The sequence below is a fragment of the Prorops nasuta genome, unplaced genomic scaffold (genome assembly GCF_024137725.1).
Source record: "Prorops nasuta isolate Cenicafe-Biocafe unplaced genomic scaffold, Cenicafe_Pnas_1.2 PNAS00013, whole genome shotgun sequence".
Lineage (NCBI taxonomy): Eukaryota > Metazoa > Arthropoda > Insecta > Hymenoptera > Bethylidae > Prorops > Prorops nasuta.
The window spans coordinates 5,865,572-5,885,179 of record NW_027116810.1 but is presented as its reverse complement, the minus strand read 5'-3'; the positions used below and the strand labels follow the sequence as shown (position 1 = coordinate 5,885,179).

Here is a 19,608-nt window from a genome sequence, read left to right as displayed (position 1 = left end):
ATGAAGAAGTTAGAGTAACTGTTGATGTTGCAACTGCCGCAAAAGCAAATTCCGGTATATCAATTTATGATCACATTTGATTTTTAATTACAATATTTAATTCATTTTATGCTTTTAAAATACACGCAATTTTTAAGATTCAACATTTGCTCAATTTTTATACGAGAGATTCGTTGGACATGGAAATCATCAGTTACACCAGTTACAGGGAGAATTAGTAGATGATCCCGATGATCCTATACCTATAACCCCTGCTGTAACTAATGAAAACGATATTCGTAAATACTAACTTTTTTAATGTTATAAGATTTACTTTCTTTATATAATATTTGTAGACATCGCTATAGATCAGCATTTATGGTCCGAAGCAGAAACCAAATTATTATTAATGATATATAAAGAAAATAAAAGTAAAAAATTAAGTGTAAGAAATTTATTTAAACTAATTTCATCGGAAATGGATAATCGAGGCTATAAAATAAGTCCTGAAAAATGTAACACAAAGATGCAAGCCTTAAAAAGATCTTTTAAAAAAGTAAAAGACCATAATAAAATATCAGGCAATGAGAGAAAGACTTGTAAATATTATGAGGTAAGAGTACATTATCATACAGTTTATATACATTTTCAAAAACATAATTTATTATTTTTAGATTTTACAAGAAATATTTGAAAGAGAACCTTGGATTGAACCTGTTGCGGTTGCAGGAACATCTGTGGAAGATGAGAAAGAAAATGAAGGTACAATCATATAATATATTCCATACATTTTATTGAAGAATAAATCGAAATCTTAAATAATAGAAAAATTTGAAATAAAAGTTTTCTGATTTAAGTAATGACAGAAGACGGTGTCCTTACTTTTGTGTGTCTTAAATATATATTTTTTTCTAATTAATAAAATTAAATGTCTTATTTTCAGATATTCAACAAAAAACAATTAAAAAAAATGTATTAGCGTTGTTGCTGGGAGAAAAAAAAATGAGCCGACAAGATGCTAACACACGACATAAGGAAAAAATGGAAAGGCTGGATAAGTTGCAACATGTTTTGGAAAAATTAGCTAAAAAGGTATATAATAATAAAGACCATTATATTGCTTTAATTCTTAAAATTTATAATACAGGGTATTTGCTTCTGAAAGATATTTAAATCACATTTGTTTTATTAATTACTTATTTTTTTGTTTTAAGGAAATTGGACAAAAATAGAAAGAAGCTCTTAATTAGAATTGGGAAATAGCTTTACTTCAAGAATCCATCAGTATTAAAGATATTTTTTAAGAATGAGTCAATAATAGTACAGAAAAATGTGATATTTTAAGAAATATAAAGATTTATATTTAAAGAGAATATATAGTATTACATAATTATATTAATTAAAACTAAGATTAAAAACTTTGTTAAAAAATATAAAAATATATTTAATATTTATATAGTTTCATGCATTATGCTAAACAATAACTAGTTTGATATAATAAATTAAAAGTCTTTAAACAATACCAGATATACATTTATTGATGACTTAATAAGTGCATGATAGCATTTCGTTTTGCAATTCCTTCTGACTTCGAATCATTATTTCTATTATTATGTAAATAATTTTCCCTTCTTTCATTATTTATAAGAATAAATATATTCTCAAATATGTCATTTCTATCTATGCAAATATTGTGTAAAATACAACATGCTATTACGTATTTTGGTATTAGGTCAGTCCTGGTCATAGGCAATTTGTCTAAAATACTTCGTAACCTGCCTTTCAAAAGCCCAAAACATCTCTCTATAATCATTCTTGATGATGAAAGAATGGTATTGAAATTTATTTGTTCCTCTGTCAAATGGCCATTGTCCCTGAATGGTACCATCACATGCTTATGGATTTCATAAGCTGCGTCTCCAAGGATATGGCTGTTGTCGGGGAAGTTATCATCATTAAGCATGTCTGTTATATTGCTTAATCTAAACACACGCATGTCGTGTACTGATCCCACTTCTCCGCAATATACATGGAATAATTTTAAATCTTGATCGCAAATAGCCTAAAAAACATTTAATATATTACAAAGATCATATTACATAAAAACAACATTTGACAAAGAAAGTTTAAAAATTACCTGCAATTGTAATGAGTGAAACCCTTTCCTATTTATGTAGGCATCAGGTTTTTCTTTTGGAGCAGATATTTGTATATGGGTTCCGTCAATAGCTCCTACTACTTTAGGAAACCCATATTTAGTCCTAATTTTGCTCATTGTGACTCTTGCCTCCTCAGTAGAAGGCCATTTTATAAATGTATGCCTCAGACTATATAAAGCATTTGTTACTCTTCGGATTGATCTCTAGGCAGTAGCTTTACCTACTCCAAACCTATCGCTAACACATCTATAATATTAGACAAAATCAAATAAAATATGTTATTAATTTCTTGTGTTATTATTTGCTGATTGATTAAAAGTATATTTTAAAATTAACCTAAATGAATTAGGAGTAGCCATAAGCCAAAGGGTCAGTAGTACTTGCTTTTCTGGCAACAAAGGTTGACGCCCATATTTTGTTGGTTTCTTTTCTAAATAGGGTGCTAATAGCTCAGTAAGGAAGGCCACTGTGCTTCGCATCATTCTACAACAAAAAATATCATAAATGTGATATTATGTAAAACTAAAGTATTAAATACTTTTTATATGTATATTCAAATTTCTGAATATTATTTATATTTTTAAAACTTACCGAAAATGTGATTTGAAGTCTGCATCACTATAATTACATACAACTTCACTGTAATAATTTCTTATCTTTGTTCTTGGAGAAAAATTAGAATTTATTCTATTTATATCATCCAGAAAATATTCTTCATCACTATCTGATGTATCTGTTTCAATTAAATCAGATATCATACAGTTTACTGCTAATAAAATGATTTCTTTCTTTTCCATTATATCAATGGTAATGAAACATTTTTAGAAACTATATAAAAATTGATAAGTCGTTTCACTTTCAACTACTTTTAACTGTTACACTAAATGAATAATATTTCTATTTTCCAGTATCGTCTGCTAAAAGTTTGCTTTAATGCAAGTAAGTAGTCTGTTCCGTTTTACATTTCAAACAGCTGCCATGCAGTACTAAAGTAATAACGGAACGCTATTTGCAGTATACTGTAATAACGTCACTGTTACTAGAGATGTACTGTACTGGCAGTAATAACGGAACGCAGCCATAATCTAATACCAGATTGAAAAGGCATCCATTTATTATTAATGGTAAGTTTACACATGAGGTTATCAATGGATTTTAAAACGTCAGTTGCTTCATTATATTTGTCTTCATTTGTTAATGTCAAAGCTAAATTAAAATAACGACTTGTCATAATTTGAAACCACTTATACATTGTATTGATAAACCACGATGTTGTCCTATATTTCTTGTCCAATTTCTCTTCTGCTATACAATAGGAAATAGCCGATGATACGTCATAGTTAATCAACGATATGCTTAATTTTGCATTCATCTTATCAAAATGTGATGGATTAATGACATTCTCTTTTAGACGAGGACATAATTTAATGACATCCTTTTTATCCATTTCATAAATTTTCTTAATAGGTTCAATAGAAATTTCATTAGACGGTAAATTGTATTTTTTAACTATCGAATTGTCTAATATAAATTTATAATTTTTCGTTAAAGCTATTGCTAAATTTTTAAAAACATGAACTGAATCTGACATAAAAAACAGCTTTTTCTCCGGTAAACATGGGTGATGTATATAATTATTAATTTTCGAATATTTGCCAGCTACTATATTCAATTTCTTCCATAAACTCTGATTATTCGGGCCCATGTCAGTAATTACTGTAGAAATAAATATTCCTATGACATGACATCTTTTAATTATTTCTATTATGCGTTCATAAATTTCTGTTGAACTGAATGAGTTTGCTGTAAAATCATAACCTATGATTTGTTTTCATCTGTTTGTAATACCAGCGATCATATAGACTAAAGCATGGTTTGCCAGTTCAGTCCCATTTTCTTGATTATTTGACTTTAAAGTGCTATAGCCAACTATGGTTGATAAACTACTGTCAAATTGTAATCCTGGTTTAATCGCCATTTCATCAAATATTAAGACTGCGTGTTTTTTATTTGGTGCAAATGTTTTAATCTATAAATAAAATAAGACTGATAAGCCAAGAAACAGTAAGTAGAATATGATAAGCAAAGCTTTCACATAACATTAATAAATTACATTTATTGCAAATCAGTATGTAAAGTAAGTAAATAAAAATTAAAGAACCTTCACCTATATGTACTAACTTTTAGCTCTAGCAAATGAAAGACCTCCTCAAATATACCTGCTTTTAATTTGACTGATTGTATATGATATTGTAACGTTCTTATACTAGGATATGGTAGATTTTGTTTACGGATTTCATTATATCCTGTTGTTCCACATGCCATATACAGCTTGAGTGCTTTAGTAATTGTATCTTCTGACCATGATGATCCTCTAATTTTCCTTCTCTTTAAATAATCCAGTTGATCTGTATTGAAAAATACTCCTATTCTACCACGTTCTTCTTGTGCTCGATTTCTTTCATACTTCCTTAACTTTCCTTTCGTCATCTTTAGTTCATTTTTCAACTTTCTTATTGTGTTTAATTGTTTCTCTACAATTTTACTTAAGTCTTCATTATTCTTATTTAAATATTCTGAACTATTTTGAATTATATCACCATAATTTCTATTTTCATTATTACTTCCATCTCCACTATTGTTTTCACTGTCAGATAGTATATAATTTTGTTGACTATTATTCTCTTTGTCATCTTTATTTCTTTTATTAGATGATAATAAGTCAGGATAAGCATTCATTTTTAATTTTTCCTTCCATCTTGTCTGTTTTTTTCATATTGAGTATCAGAGAAATGAACCTTAAAAAAACAAGAAATATAAATATTAATTGTTTGCTATTAATGTAATATTAAATTATATATATATATATATATATATATATATAGACAGTAAAACATACCGATCACAAATAAGATGAGAGCGTTTTCCTCTAGTAAGCTGTCCATTTAGCAGTCTGGAAAGGTTCCTGATGCATATAAAATGTGCTGCTGCTCCTTGATGCTCGAGAAGAAGAAGAAGATTAGCGTGCCTGGTCCTCTTGCATTTTGTTAATTGTAGAGGTGCTATGATTGTATTCTCATTCCTCTCAATCTCTTCCACCATAGTAAAAATATTAATAGAGACATCATTATCTTCCTCAAATTTCGGAATCTGTTTTAATGTAGTCGGGAACGTTATACTTCTAACGTCGAAAACAGTTGTAAAATGAGGATATGAAGATTTTCGTTGGGGATGAGTATTCGGTTTTGCCGGATAGAGTGCAGCCGTTACAGATCATGCAAAACATGTATTATCATCACTGTGTATGTTCATCACAGCTTGTTTATTCTTAAGGATGTTCTACCCCAAAGGTACTATTCACACCGGCGAATGGCTTAACGCGTATAATGAAGTTGTGGATGCAACTTAACCTTTTTGTAATAACGGCAACATGGGAAGATGAACACATGTTTTTCGATCTTTATATTGTACTACTTATCCTATTATTTTTCGCATCCACAATTAAAACATATAATTTAAAATGTAGATATATTAATTTAAGTACAATAATAATTTGAAAATATATATTTTCCCTCATTACTAGTAAATATATGCGCCGCAGTTGCGCGCGCATATGCGACGCTGCCATATTTATTGTCTTTCACGTTTATCGTGTTACAATAAAACTTCGAATTACATTTTCTTGGCAACGGTACGTGTCATATTTTTCATTTTTTTATGTGCTGTTAACAAGTATAATCCGTAAAGCATTTATTTTTTAACAAAATCTAAAAAACCGTTTATCTAATATTAGTAAAAATGTTGTCTTTTTAGAAGAATCTCCTATATGTTCCACAGTAAAAGTGATAACATTGATATTGAATTTCTCTAGCTAGAAACGTGTCATCAATCTCAGATTTGACTATCGTGTCAATATTGTTATATTTAACCCATTTCAATTAAAATTTAAACAATCTTATGAAAATCATTTTGGGGTAGAACATCCTTAAGGTCGTAAAGTAGATTACCAAATGATATTTTCGCCAAAAAACACTAACTTTTCGTTGGTCAAGAGCCGGTATTACAGATTATTGATTAAATTGTCGGAATGACTAAAATTGAGGAGCTGGCAACGTTGCAGTGCATTTAGTTATGTGTGTGAATATCCATGAGTTCTTTTAATTCAGAAATTTGAACTTTTGGCTGCTAACCTTACCTACTCTATACCATATTACAATCTTCGTAAATTTTATCTAATCATGCCAATAAAGTAGCATATAAATGGAAGGCAAGCAGGATAGCAGATATCATTACCCTTGCATTGATGGAAAGCAATTTTCCTCAGGTCATAGAATAGTTACAGAACATGAATATGAGAATGAGTGATTTGCAGCTGATTTGGTAGTCTTACTTTATAATTGCGGTAAGCTTAATATTCAGGATAAAAATTAAATTAACGTTAGCAAATAACTTTACAAATCCCTTTTGGTAGAGTATGGCACTACGTTAATGAGCCATCACTCATTATGGCAGCGTGATGATACTTACCTGATGCATTGTGAAAAGCAAGGCAAAGTATGATTAGAAATTTGTTTGCAATCACTGCCAATGGAATGTGAATCTATAGCATCTAAAATAATAGCATTGTCAAAGGTAATAACATGAATCATGCCGGTAAGTAATTTAATTTGCTTTTTGATACTGACAATTAATACATATTTAAAAAATTAATATAGGTTACTACAATATGCAAGATCCAAGGAATTAAGTACGTTAACGGGATCCCTCAAGCCCTCTATAGCCAACATTACGGAACGAAAAACGAGGGAGAATTGTCCAGTGTTTTTTTCGACCGATTTTAATGATCTTGGGGTTGTTGGAACCGTTAGGACTCGCACCTTGTCATAAAAAAGCCTTATTTTCCAAAAAATCAAATTGTTTAAAAATTCGCATTAATAATATTTAAACGCAAAACAAATTGAAAATCGGGCTTCTTTTTGACGAGGTGCCAGACCTGACGATTCCAACAAGCCCAAAAACATTGAAATCGGTCGAAAAGTAGCACTAAACAATTCTCCCTCGTTTTTCGTTCCGTAATGTTGGCTGCAGAGGGCTTGAGGGATCCCGTTAACAGGTTATGGGCCCAGGGACGCCAGAAAAATAAGTGGTCAGGAAAATTGACAAAATAAAGTAGTAAAAGAATAAAAGAAGCTTCGAGGAAAATAAAAAATGGAGTCCACAACGGTCATTGGGTTAAAATTGAATAAAGACAATTGGCAGGTATGGAAGTTCCAAACGATAATCATGCTGAAAAGTAAAGAACTATTTAAAATATTAAACGGTAACGAAAAAAAACCTGTAGAGGCAGCGGCAAGACCGATATGGTTAAGAAAAGATACAAAAGCTCAAGAACTTTTGGTGACTAGAATGGATTAGGGGCCATTGTCACATTTGCTATCGTGTAGCACGTCGAAGGATATATGGAATAAGTTAAAGAGTATATATGACAAAGAATCAACGGTTAGTATACACCTACTATAACAGAACTTCTTTATGTGTGAATTTCGAGAGTGTACAATATCCACATTTCTTGCAAAACTGGAAGATGTACGTAACAATTTAAGACAGGCAGGAGAACCAATATCAGATAAAATGACTTTTACAAAGGTCTTAATGTCGTTGCCTGAACAATTTAAGCATTTCAGGTCAGCATAGGAGTCATTGAAGAATGAAAAACAAATATTACAAGAGTTAACCTCAAGATTACTGACTGACGAGGAACGATATATGTCAGCAGAAAAAGAATCAATTGCATTGGCTGGAATCAAAAATAAAAATGAGAAAAAATAATGTTTCACGTGTGGTAAAAGTGGGCATATAGCAAGAGTCTGTCGTTCAAAAAGAAGTAAAAAGGATAATAGAAAGTGTTTCCAGTGCAATAAGATAGGACATATAGCCTCACAGTGCCACATGAAAAAGTCCACATCAGAAAAAGAAAAGAAATATGATGCAAAAAGTGATGAAAATTCAGCAAATGATAATGGGAAGGTATATAATGCTTTCATAAGTATGAATGAAAGTCATTGGTTAACAAAGTCAGGAGTTTGGTTAATGGACACAGGCGCATGTGACTATATGTGCTGGGATAAAAACCAATTTTTGGAACTGAACAACAAATTATCAGGAAGCTATGTGTCATTGGGTGACGGGAAAAAGATTCAAATACAAGGTATTGGCAAAATAGAGGTCAGTGCACGAGTTGGAAACAAATTATATAGAACAATATTGTCAGATGTATTACTAGTACCAGAAACCAAGTTTAACTTATTTTCTGTGGGTCGAGCCCTTAACAATGGGTACTATTTGAGATCAAGTAGAGAAAAATGTGAAATCTATGATAAGGAGGGAAATACTAGAACAGTAGCATATAGACAGAAGAAACTATTTAAAATAGATTTTGTAAACAACAATAGCAACCAAGCGTATGCAAGTATTGGATGTAAACTAGAAAGTGAAAAAGGAAGCTCAAAATCAGGTACACATAAGAAAAGGTTATCGGAATGGCACAAAATATTAGTACACCAGAACTTGGAATACGTAAAGAAGTATCTTCAAGTGAGGAAAATAGTGTATATAGACGATAGTAAAGAATTAGAGTGCATGGATTGTATACAAGGAAAACAATATAAGAAGCCATTTGGGAAAAGTACATCTAGAGCAACAAGCAGGCTCCAATTAGTGCACATGGATCTTTGTGGACCGATGGAAGAGATGTCAATAGGGGGTGCTCGTTACTTTCTTCTGTTAAAAGATGATTATTTGTCAATGAGATTCGTGTGCTTTATAAAGTACAAGTCAGAAGTAAAGAGATGTATAAAACAATTTATAACTACAATAGAAAGATCAACAGAGTGTAAAATAAAGAAAATCTGGTCGGATAATGGCCTAGAGTTTATTAATAAGGAGTTAAAAGACATGTTCGATGAATCGGGTATAATACACCAAAAGTCTGTCAAATACACACCCGAGCAGAATGGCAGAGCTGAACGTGAAATGAGAACGTTGGTTGAAGCAGCCAGAACCATGTTAGTTGGAATGAAGAAAAGTTTATGGGCAGAAGCAATAAATACAGCTGCATTTACATTAATAAGAACTGGTCCAAGTCAAGAAAATGGAAAATCACCATACCAGTTATTTTATGGAGAAGTAAATATGAAATCACTGCACATATTTGGAGAAAGAGCAATGGTACATATACCAAAACAAAAAAGGTTAAAACTAGACCTAAACAGTGAACCAGGTATATTCGTTGGGTACGATACGAAAGTAAAAGGCTACAGAATATATTTTCCAAAAACGGGAAAATAGAGGTAGCAAAAGATGTAATATTCGTCAAACCCAAATCTATGAATAACATGGAAAAGGAACGTTACGAATCCCAACATGTAGTCGAATATAGTCGAATTAACCTTGAAGGGAATAAAGGTCAAGAAATAGAAAGAGAAGAAACCCTGTCTGAAACGAAAGGAGAAATAGAGAACGGACGAGAGGACGTCAGAGAAGAAATGATAATAGATGATTCAACCCAAGAGGACGAACCTAGAGACGAGCCAGCAATTGAAGCAGCCGAAACATCTTCTAGAAGATTAAGAGATAGAAATTTGATTGTGGCACCCTGAAAATGGCAAGCTTTCTTCACAGCAATGATAGCAGTACACGAGGAACCAAAATCGTACGAGGAGGCAGTGAACGGAAGAGAATCTGAGAATTGGAAGAAAGCCATTGAATGAGAGGTTAAGTCACTCGAGAAAGCCAAAACGTAGAACCCGGTGAAGAGACTGAACAAAAGAGACACCATAGACTGCAAGTGGATCTTCAAAACAAAAACAAATGAGTTAGGTCATAAGGTGTATAAAGCAAGGTTAGTAGCGCGGGGATTTAGCCAAAAAGGTGTAAACGAGACAGAAATATATAGTCCGGTAGTGAAGATACAATCAGTTAGAATATTTCTAGTCATATGTAACGAATATAAACTAAAAATTTTTCAAATGGACGTATGTAATGCCTTTTTACACAGTGTAACGTGGCAGATCCCGACTGGGCCTGCGACGTTAAGAATCTTGAATTCTCGCGCCTAGCGCGCGATTGGTCATATCGCGAGAGCTTTCAAGCCGACCGCAGCGCCGACGCCAGCATGCGGCGAGGCTGACATTGCCTGGTAGAGCGTCACCGGTACGAGACGTATAGAAAACCGCAGCGAAAGCGCTAACGAAGGGATCCCGAAAGCGAACGAAAAGAAAAAAAAAAAGAGAGGCACCAAAGGCACGGTCAAAACCGAAGGAGGGTTGCCTGGTGATAATAAGGTAGGCGAACAGCATTATTAGCGCGGATCTGTCTCTTGCCTGGTGTGTGTCACTGCTGGGAAGAGACTCGTAATTTTAAGAAGTGCGGTCCCGAATCGAAAGGGAAAGAAAATCGGCTAGCATAGGGTTCGACACTCGGGCGACCCTGGAAAAGGAGGTTAGAATCACGGGAAAGCCGAGAAGTGAACGAAAAGTGCTCCGCGTAAGCAGAAGGCCATTCGGGTGGCCCACTGCGGGCCTGGCGCCCTAAAAGAAATTAGAAAATAAACCGAATGCGCCGAGAGCACACGTAGCAGCACCGCTAATAAGGAATCGAAGTATTTGCAGTAGTCCGCCAGGAATGGCCTAATGTAGATTTCCCATACAGACGGTCGGGAGAGGGCCTGGCAACAGAAGTCAGTGTAAATAGTAACTTGTAAATTTTGAGTGTAAGCACCTACGAATTATAGGAACAATAGACGCAAATTTTATTAAGAATATCGGAGTGCTTACTTTTATTAAGAAATACCTCTCCCACGAATTCGCGTGTTACAACGGCGATATAAAAGATGAGGCGTAAATAGAAGTACCAAATGGCTTAACGGGATCCCTCACGCATGCTTTACCGACAGTACAAGTCAACAAACAATTCGTTTAATAAAAGTCAAATGCGAAGCAAATTGCAAAAACGGGCTTCTTTATGACAAGGTGCCAATTCTAACGGGTCAGTCGAGCATAAAAGAACTCAAATCGGATGAAGAATAACGCTGTACCATTGTCCCGCGTTCTTGAAGTGGAAATAACCAAAAGTAACCTCTCTTCAAGAACGCGGCACAATGGTACAGCGTTATTTTTCAACTAATTTGAGTGTTTTTAAGTTCGTTTGACTCGTTAGGACTGGCACACTCTCTTACACACGCCCGATTGTTCAATTCAATCCGCATTTGAATTTTATTAAACTAATTGTTTATTGACTTGTACTGTCGGTAAAGCACGCGTGAGGGATCCCGTTAATACATACTTAAAACTATCGTAGAAATAACATGATATTGAAACTAAATAAGTCGTTATATGGGCTAAAAGGTTCCCCAAAACAATGGAATAATAAATTTCATGAAATCATGGTAAATCTAAAGTTTAAAAGATGCGAATTCGAATATTGTACACAGGGTGTAACGAAACGACCGCCTTTTCTCGTAACTGGAGGTTCGGGGTGACAAACTGAGTGCACGTGTAAAATTTTGCTCGAATCGTTCAAGGGGTTTAAAAGTTATTTACATTTTAAAATCACCCTTTTTTAGTCCTTTTCGAACGACTTTGACTGCACAATGGAAAGTGGAGAAAGTGAAAAAACAATTGATGAACATCCCAATAGAATGTAAAAATTATCGATCGCGCGCGATAATACTTTTGCTATTTATTCCATTAATCTGGCTATCAGATCAATTTTAAAAAGAGCAAAATCCTTTTCATTACATTTCCAATTCAATTCAGTACAGTTATCATTGACTGAATTTATGGAAAGAGCGAGAAGACGCAATGAAAAGGAAAGTATCAGAAACTAAGATGTCGCGCGAACGCACTGATAATTTAATAGGAAACGCATGAGGGCATTCTCTTTCTACTAACGAAGCTAAAGAGAATGATTCAAAATCAATACATTGATGATAGAGAAAACTAAACTTACCCATTTAATGTTCTTTAAGTTCTTTTACATCGAAGTTTTCGAAAAAGCTTCAAACTGGCTCTTCGATGATTTCCAGAAAGCACACTATCACTGTTTTTGCATTTAAGCACTCGTGAATTTAAACAAATTAGGTGTTAACCTATTTTTCTTCAAAACACTGGTTAATTTGACACTTTTGAACTGTTTGAAGTAGGCTGATTAAGAGTAGTCGAAACGAATTACTTATTATTTTTCCTCTCTGTCTCTCTCTCTCTCTCTCTTTCTCTTCAGCATACTTCAAACAGTTCAAAAGTGTCAAATTAACCGGTATTTTGAAGAAACGTAGGTTAATACCTAATTTGCTTAAATTCGCAAGTTTTTAAATACAAAATCAGTGATAGTGTGCTTTCTAGAAATCATCGAGGAGCCAGTTTAAAGCTTTCTTAAAAACTTTGATGTAAAAGAACTTGGAGAACATTAAATGGGTAAGTTTAGTTTTCTCTATCATCAATGTATTGATATTGAATCATTCTCTTTAGCTTCGTTAGTAGAAAGAGAATGCCCTCATGCGTTTCCTATTAAATTATCAGTGCGTTCGCGCGACATCTTAGTTTCTGATACTTTCCTTTTCATTGCGTCTTCTCGCTCTTTCCATAAATTCAGTCAATGATAATTGTACTGAATTGAATTGGAAATGTAATGAAAAGGATTTTGCTATTTTTAAAATTAATCTGATAGCCAGATTAATGGAATAAATAGCAAAAGTATTATCGCGCGCGATCGATAATTTTTATATTCTATTGGGATGTTCATCAATTGTTTTTTTTTCACTTTCTCCACTTTCCATTGTGCAGTCAAAGTCGTTCGAAAAGGACTGAAAAAGAGTGATTTTAAAATGTAAATAACTTTTAAACCCCTTGAACGATTCGAGCAAAATTTTACACGTGCACTCAGTTTGACACCCCGAACCTGCAGTTACGAGAAAAGGCGGTCGTTTCGTTACACCCTGTATATACTAAGATAAGCAACCAAAACAAATCTATATATTGATATTTGTAGACGACCTATTAATAGCCGGAACACAAGAGTGTGAAGTTAAACGGGTCATAGATGAGTTAAGTCGCGTATTAAAAATGAAAAACTTAGGAAGAGTAAACTATTTCTTAGGAATTAAGATAGAGCAATATATAGAAGAACAAGTTATGATTCTGAATCAAACTAGGTATTTACAAAGACTGATTAGTAGTCTAGGTATGGAGGAATGTAAACCAGTAAACAATCCAATGGAGCAAAATTTCGATCATATCATTTTAAAAAGGGATAATTCAGAATCAATAGAACTAGAACAAAAATATAGAAGTACGATAGGAGCTCTAATATACACCACTTCGTGTGTACCAGACCAGATCTGTGTGTAAGCGTAGGAGTCTTAAGCAGATATCAATCGTACGCTAGCAAGAACCTGTGGCAAGCCATAAGAAGAATAATTCGATACGTAAAGGGAACTATAAATTTAAGTTTAGTTTATCATGCAAAGAAAGTAACTCGAAATGCAAAAATACAAGGCTACGTTGATGCAGACTGGGCAGGCGACAAAGTTTACAGAAAATCATCGTCAGGTTTCGTTTATAAATTGTTGAACTGTACAGTGACTTGGTTATCTCGGAAACAAAATACAGTAGCGTTGTCGTCGACAGAATCTGAATATATCGCATTGAGTATGGCAGTAAGTGAAGGTATATGGCTGAAAGACATGGTTGTAAGCCTTGACATTGTTGAAGACGAAGTAGATATAGAAATATACGAAGACAACCAAAGCGCCATAAAAGTATACTGTAAACCACAATACCATGGGAGACTTAAACATGTAGACATAAAGGTTCATTTTGTAAGGAACGAAAAAAAAAATAATATTAAGCTGAGTTATGTACAATAAGGTGATCAAACAGGGGACATAAAGACAAAACCCCTAAATAAAGTTATGTTCGAAAAGTTTAGAAATAAGTTAGGTTTAGAATAAGTAAACTAAGGTAAAACATCACTTTGAGAAATATCATTGAGGGGGTGTATTAGAATTAAGTTGGCAACAGTGAGAGCGTCAAGGAGTTTGGGTAACATAAAAGTAGCCTATAGGTTGGTAGCAATGATAGTTTAAAAGTGATGGCGCAGCAACTAGTGCAAATGAAGATCTCGTAATAAGAAGGTGTGTTACGTATGATATGTAAAGCAGAATTAATAAATAAAAGTGAATCTTTTTCATTGAAAACGTAGCACTTATTTAATAATTTCAAATTAAATTCGAATATGAAAGTAGAGCAGTGCTGAGTTATTCTATGATGCGATAATTCATCAATGACTTAGTTTCCATCGAAGGTTTATGGGGTAAGAGTTGGGTTAAGACAGGTTAAGAAAAACTTGGATAAACTTGAGCTCAGAACAGTTCGGGATTTAAAAAGTAACCTAATGTAACCAGAATTGCCAACTCACTCAACTCTATCGCTAATGGTGATTTTTCTTATAGCACAGTGCCAAGCTACCAAGACCGCCAAGCCAATGGCGTCCTTCTTCCCGATTTTTGAAAAAAGTTCTTATAGTTGCAGAAAATTCCATTAAATTGTTATAAGTAGCACAAGACCTTATGTTTATGAATCGCGTTAAATCTAATCAATGTTAAATTGTAATATTATTCTTATAAATATAATAAACTATATACATTAGAATAAATAAATAAAGTAATAATAATAATAAAGTATCATCTGCAAAATTATAATTCATAAGTAAGTATGGCTAGGTTAAAATACTACAAACATCTCATTTATTTTTTAAATTTGTATTAAGCAAATATAATAATACCTTTATTATTATTATTTTAATATAAAATTTATTTTGTAGAAAATTATAAAAAAATGAATGAATTGGAAAATAATAAAGGGAAACGGCAGACATGGAATACATATGAAACGGAATGCTTTTTAAATCTAATTAAGGAAATAAATATAATTCGACTAATGGATGGAAAAAAATTCAGAACTATAGATATATTTAAAAAGCTTCAAGGTGCTTTTAATGCTAAAGGTTTTAACCGAAATCATCAACAGCTTTTAGAAAAATTTAAAGCTTTAAAAAGTATGTATATTTAATTAATAAGTCATTTTTTTAATTATTTGTGTTGATACTACTTTAAATGAAATTTCTTGCGATTTACGAATGACCAAATCAGAATAAATACATTTTCAAACCGCGCGAGGAGAGACGAGAACACTAAGCAGTGACAGCACTGGCCACTAAGTACATACTACTGTCACTAGTGTCACAGAGCGCACGAAATATGTGTTATCGATGGAGTTGAGTAAGTTCACAATACTGGCTACAGTTAAACCCTGTAACTTGACATCGGAGTTTATTTAACTTAACCCAGTTATAAATTAGGGTTGAGTTTGCATTAACTTCAACTGTTTCCATACGAATGGCGGTGAGTTTAACCTAACTCTGACCCCATATAAACCCTCGATGGAAATTGAATCAATGTGATTGAAGAGCCCCTTGAATACAATGTAAGTCTCCACATTCATTAATCCTTTTATGGAAACTGTAACCAAAACCAATTTGTATCTATTTCTTAAGGACGATTGTAATTCCAAATTAAGCCTCTAAGTGTCTCATACACCTAGCTCTATCGTTAGTCATCCCAATTTAGTACAAATGACATGAAGACCTGTTCGTGATTGGGGGGGTGGGGGGGGGGGGGGAGGAGCAGAAATGCCTAGAATTTGATTCTGCACATATCTGTTCGCTCGACTATTTCTCTTGCACACAGAGTCGACACCTATACCGCTATCGTCTAGGCTGCTCACTCTATCTCTCTCCGAGGCGCGCTTGCGCGTCTACTAGGCTCCTACTCGTCGCAGCAGCGGTCCAACTTGCGCGCTTGACTGCAAGGTGGCCAGCGCCTTGAGTGGCTCTCTCGCAACGAGTTGAGTGCCGCGGAATTGTATAGATGGCTCCTTGATAAGAATCCAATCGCAACTCAAACCCGCTAACAGCAGCAGGTAACACCGCTAGCCACTTCTGTCACTTTATCAGGTTCCACCGCCTCCACGGCAACTTTTGCGCCTCAACGGCACCACCGACTCACCAGGCAGTGCCTCCAACGGCCGATTTTTGCACCTCCACCGGCGAAACTTTTAGGATTGATCTTGTGGTAAATATCACACACCAACCAGCGCCTTCCAAGAGGGGACTTGCCCTCTTCGGTACACTTCTCCCTTCTAAGGATGACTTCTCCGGGGACTAACCGGGAGAATTCCACCCTCTCCTACCTCCTTCAACACTCGCTCCGAGGCGTTTACTCGAACCAAGTGCTCCTACCATCAAATCCAGGACTCTCGTGGTGTCGGGTAGTGGGAAGGGTAAATTCAGACCCTAGGGGTGGGGTGGTTCAGAGCCACTAGAGCTTTGTGGTGGTCGGACGTAGGGGTAAGAAGACTGCTCCTTCCCAGAAAACCTCCTCCTCATCACCCTTGGCTTTCGAGGTGGATACTTGGCACGGGACTTAACCTACCATTTATCAGTCTCCAAAATACCTAGTATCCGCTGTGATCTCGGTCCTGCGTATTTTGCGGTAGGAATGTTTCGGGAAACCTCTTCTTGAGAGATTCCCTAGGCCTTTGACGGGCACAAAATTACATAGGATTCCTGGAGAGCTTCGAGAAATCTCTGTACCCTCGGTACATATGAAAATACTTGTAAATATTCAGTAAGATTCTGTATAATTTATTGATTTTGAATAAATTTTGTAAACGTGCTACAAAACATTTGAAATACTTGTTATTAGATAAAAACCTTCCCGCTTTAATTCACTGGTTTCTCGGCCGATTTCTAACACTGTTCCGCACAAGACTATTTTATGTGGCATTTAGTCCATTGGATGACTAAAGATGTTTGTAACATAACTTTTATTCAAGTGTACTGTATGGGGCATTAAATATCACAACTTAACAAACCACCTTATTACTGTTTATCACTTATACAAGTAGTTCAAATGGAAATGAACAAATTGATTAACTAAATTTTTGTGGTTAAGCACTGATAATTCATTTGATGCTGACCAAAAAGTTGTAACTTAAAGCAAAAGGATTTATGTTCCCTCTAATCAGACACAATTCATTGTTAGTTTGCATAGAATGCTCTAGATTCCACCATTAACTCCCTATTCTTTGATATCATTTCTTATTGAATTAGAAGATGGAAACAGAGGAATGCTTAGTTTATTCTTTGATGAGATAATTCATCAATGTGATTAAAGTGCCCCTTGAATACAATGTAAGTCTCCACATTCGATAATCCCATTATGGAAACTGTAAGTGAATCCAATTTTTATTTATTTCTTAAGGACGATTGTAATTCCAAATAAAGTCTCTAAGATTTTCGTACACCCTGTAATGGATTCTTCTACCACGATGGGCTGATCGTGATAGTTATCTTCCTATTACCTTCGGCCGTCCTTACATTCGGTACTTTCAGGGCGCCAGTTGGTCGTGTGGGTGACCAACAACCCAGCGTTAACATAGGGGTCTTACCCCGCCATTCCAATCGTATGCATTTTCCAATGGGCTGATTGGTAGTGCACAAAGGACGATACGGAAGCCTGGTTTGCTCAGTGTGCTAGGGCGTGGAGAGAGGGGAGGGTCCCTTACAGGTAGCCCGAGCCTCGCGACAATAGACACATTCTCCCACCCACCCACTCACACATGTGAGGGAAGGTGAGGAGACGAGAACATTAACGAGATCTTTTCTCATAGGGGACCCTCAGGGTGGTGCATCCACGCAATGCCCAAGTCCGCGGTGCCATGCGCGTTGCCATGGACTTAGCGGCGGCACCCGGCATGCAGCAGAAACCGACCATACCTGCACAGGTCCCTTACGCATCGATAGCATACAGTGTGTTCGTTGCGAAGGGAGCAAGCTCACCTCACGCAAACGGACACACTCAACGGTGAGCCGGTGTGATGTACGTCCGCCTTGCGCGACGTCCCAGGCCCGACTCACTCTCTTATTTCCCCCTCCTCAGGGGACTAGAGAATTCGCCTTTTCGCAGGAGTCCCTGTGCCCACTTCTTCTCGTCTCAAGCCGCCAAGTTACTTGGCACAGCCCTGCCTTGCTCGCTTGGTCGGCTTGGACTTTTAAGTGGAGCGCCGTTTTTTTCATCCGGTCTTCTGACGGTCCACAGGGATGTTCCTAGACGGTACTTCCTGTCCACTCGGAAACCTATGCACCGAGTCGGTAATGTAGGGTTTAAAATAACCACTACTAATCGTTAGCTTCTCTTTAATTTCTTTATTAAATCCGGTATCTTGATACGTAACGAGAGAAACTCGTTACAACCCATCCCTCTCGTTGGATATCCCAATTGAGTACGAGTGTCATAAAGTATATTTTAGATATCTGTTAGTCAATTGGATGTCTAAAGATGTCTGTAGGATAACTTTTAGTCAAGTTTACTGTTTGGCGCATTAAATATCACAACTTTACAAGCCTACTAATTACTGTTTATCACTTATACAGATAGTTCAAATGGAATTGAACAAATCGATTATCTTAATTTTTGTGGTTAAGCACAGATTACTCATTTGATGCTTACCAAAAAGTTGTAAATTAAAACAAAAGGATAAAAGTTACTTCCAATGAGACATAGTCCATTGTTACAGGGAGTAGAAAGCTCCAGATGCCACAATTGAGTCCGCATTCTTGGATAACATTTCTGATTGAATTCGAAAATGGAAGCAGAGCAAAGGTTAGTTATTCTATGATGTGATAATTCATCGATGTAATTGAAGAGCCTCTTGAATAAAATGTCATTCTTTACAATTAAAAGTCTAATAATGGTAGATTTATTTGACACATGTTTGTTTTTTGAAGGGAACATCGTAGCTTCATATTAAACCGCTAGGTGTCTCATTAACGCAACTCTCTCATTAGTTATAAATGATCCGTAACAATACAAAATCGCGTTATATCTGTTTATCACTTATACAAGTAGTTCAAACGGAATTGAACAAATCGATTAACTAAATTTTTGTGGTTAAGCACTGATAATTCATTTGATGCTGACCAAAAAGTTGTAAATTAAAGCAAAGGATTTATGTTCCATCTAATCAGACACAATTCATGGTTAGTGTGTATAGAATGCTCTAGATTCCACCATTAACTCCCTATTCTTTGATATGATTTCTTATTGAATTCGAAAATGGAAGCAGAGGAATGCTTAGTTTATTCTTTGATGCGATATTTCATCATTGTGATTAAAGTGCCCCTTGAATACAATGTAAGTCTCCACATTCGATAATCCCATTATGGAAACTGTGAGTAAAACCAATTTCTATTTCTTTCTTAAGGACGATTTTAATTCCAAAAAAAACCTCTAAGTGTTTCGTACACCCATCTCTCTCGTTGGTCATCCCAATTGAGTACGAATGACATAAAG

At 34.9% G+C, this 19,608-nt stretch overlaps 4 protein-coding genes across 4 annotated transcripts; 1 reads left to right on the top strand and 3 right to left on the bottom strand.

Annotated features, from left to right (window-relative positions):
* Nucleotides 1–481: 481 nt before the first annotated feature.
* LOC136778180 (uncharacterized) lies at nt 482–1,308 on the top strand. The gene is made up of 4 exons (XM_066734802.1): nt 482–592; nt 654–741; nt 923–1,071; nt 1,194–1,308. The coding sequence occupies exons 1-4, from the start codon at nt 506–508 to the stop codon at nt 1,209–1,211; spliced, it is 342 nt and encodes a 113-aa protein (XP_066590899.1). The 5' UTR covers nt 482–505; the 3' UTR covers nt 1,212–1,308.
* A 205-nt stretch (nt 1,309–1,513) lies between these two features.
* On the bottom strand, nt 1,514–2,254 carry LOC136778149 (putative nuclease HARBI1). Its single transcript, XM_066734762.1, has 2 exons — nt 2,117–2,254; nt 1,514–2,041 (listed from the first exon to the last, which is right to left on the bottom strand). The coding sequence occupies exons 1-2, from the start codon at nt 2,252–2,254 to the stop codon at nt 1,514–1,516; spliced, it is 666 nt and encodes a 221-aa protein (XP_066590859.1).
* Nucleotides 2,255–2,341: 87 nt separating this feature from the next.
* On the bottom strand, nt 2,342–2,935 carry LOC136778148 (uncharacterized). Its single transcript, XM_066734761.1, has 3 exons — nt 2,730–2,935; nt 2,475–2,621; nt 2,342–2,384 (listed from the first exon to the last, which is right to left on the bottom strand). Exons 1-3 carry the CDS (start codon nt 2,933–2,935, stop codon nt 2,342–2,344), a joined length of 396 nt encoding a protein of 131 aa, XP_066590858.1.
* Nucleotides 2,936–3,177: 242 nt separating this feature from the next.
* Nucleotides 3,178–4,877, bottom strand: LOC136778147 (uncharacterized). The gene is made up of 3 exons (XM_066734760.1): nt 4,320–4,877; nt 3,987–4,167; nt 3,178–3,872 (listed from the first exon to the last, which is right to left on the bottom strand). Exons 1-3 carry the CDS (start codon nt 4,875–4,877, stop codon nt 3,178–3,180), a joined length of 1,434 nt encoding a protein of 477 aa, XP_066590857.1.
* Nucleotides 4,878–19,608: the final 14,731 nt, after the last annotated feature.

Coding starts and splice junctions, on each gene's coding strand:
- LOC136778148 (XM_066734761.1), bottom strand. CDS start 2,935: ATGGAAAAGAAAGAAATCATTTTATTAGCAGTAAACTGTATGATATCT. Junction 2,622..2,729: donor GACTTCAAATCACATTTTCG/GTAAGTTTTAAA, acceptor TTTTTGTTGTAG/AATGATGCGAAGCACAGTGG. Junction 2,385..2,474: donor GCTACTCCTAATTCATTTAG/GTTAATTTTAAA, acceptor CTAATATTATAG/ATGTGTTAGCGATAGGTTTG.
- LOC136778147 (XM_066734760.1), bottom strand. CDS start 4,877: ATGAATGCTTATCCTGACTTATTATCATCTAATAAAAGAAATAAAGAT. Junction 4,168..4,319: donor TTCATTTGCTAGAGCTAAAA/GTTAGTACATAT, acceptor TTTTATTTATAG/ATTAAAACATTTGCACCAAA. Junction 3,873..3,986: donor TTTAGTCTATATGATCGCTG/GTATTACAAACA, acceptor GTCATGTCATAG/GAATATTTATTTCTACAGTA.
- LOC136778180 (XM_066734802.1), top strand. CDS start 506: ATGCAAGCCTTAAAAAGATCTTTTAAAAAAGTAAAAGACCATAATAAA. Junction 593..653: donor AGACTTGTAAATATTATGAG/GTAAGAGTACAT, acceptor TATTATTTTTAG/ATTTTACAAGAAATATTTGA. Junction 742..922: donor AGATGAGAAAGAAAATGAAG/GTACAATCATAT, acceptor TCTTATTTTCAG/ATATTCAACAAAAAACAATT.
- LOC136778149 (XM_066734762.1), bottom strand. CDS start 2,254: ATGAGCAAAATTAGGACTAAATATGGGTTTCCTAAAGTAGTAGGAGCT. Junction 2,042..2,116: donor TTCACTCATTACAATTGCAG/GTAATTTTTAAA, acceptor AATGTTTTTTAG/GCTATTTGCGATCAAGATTT.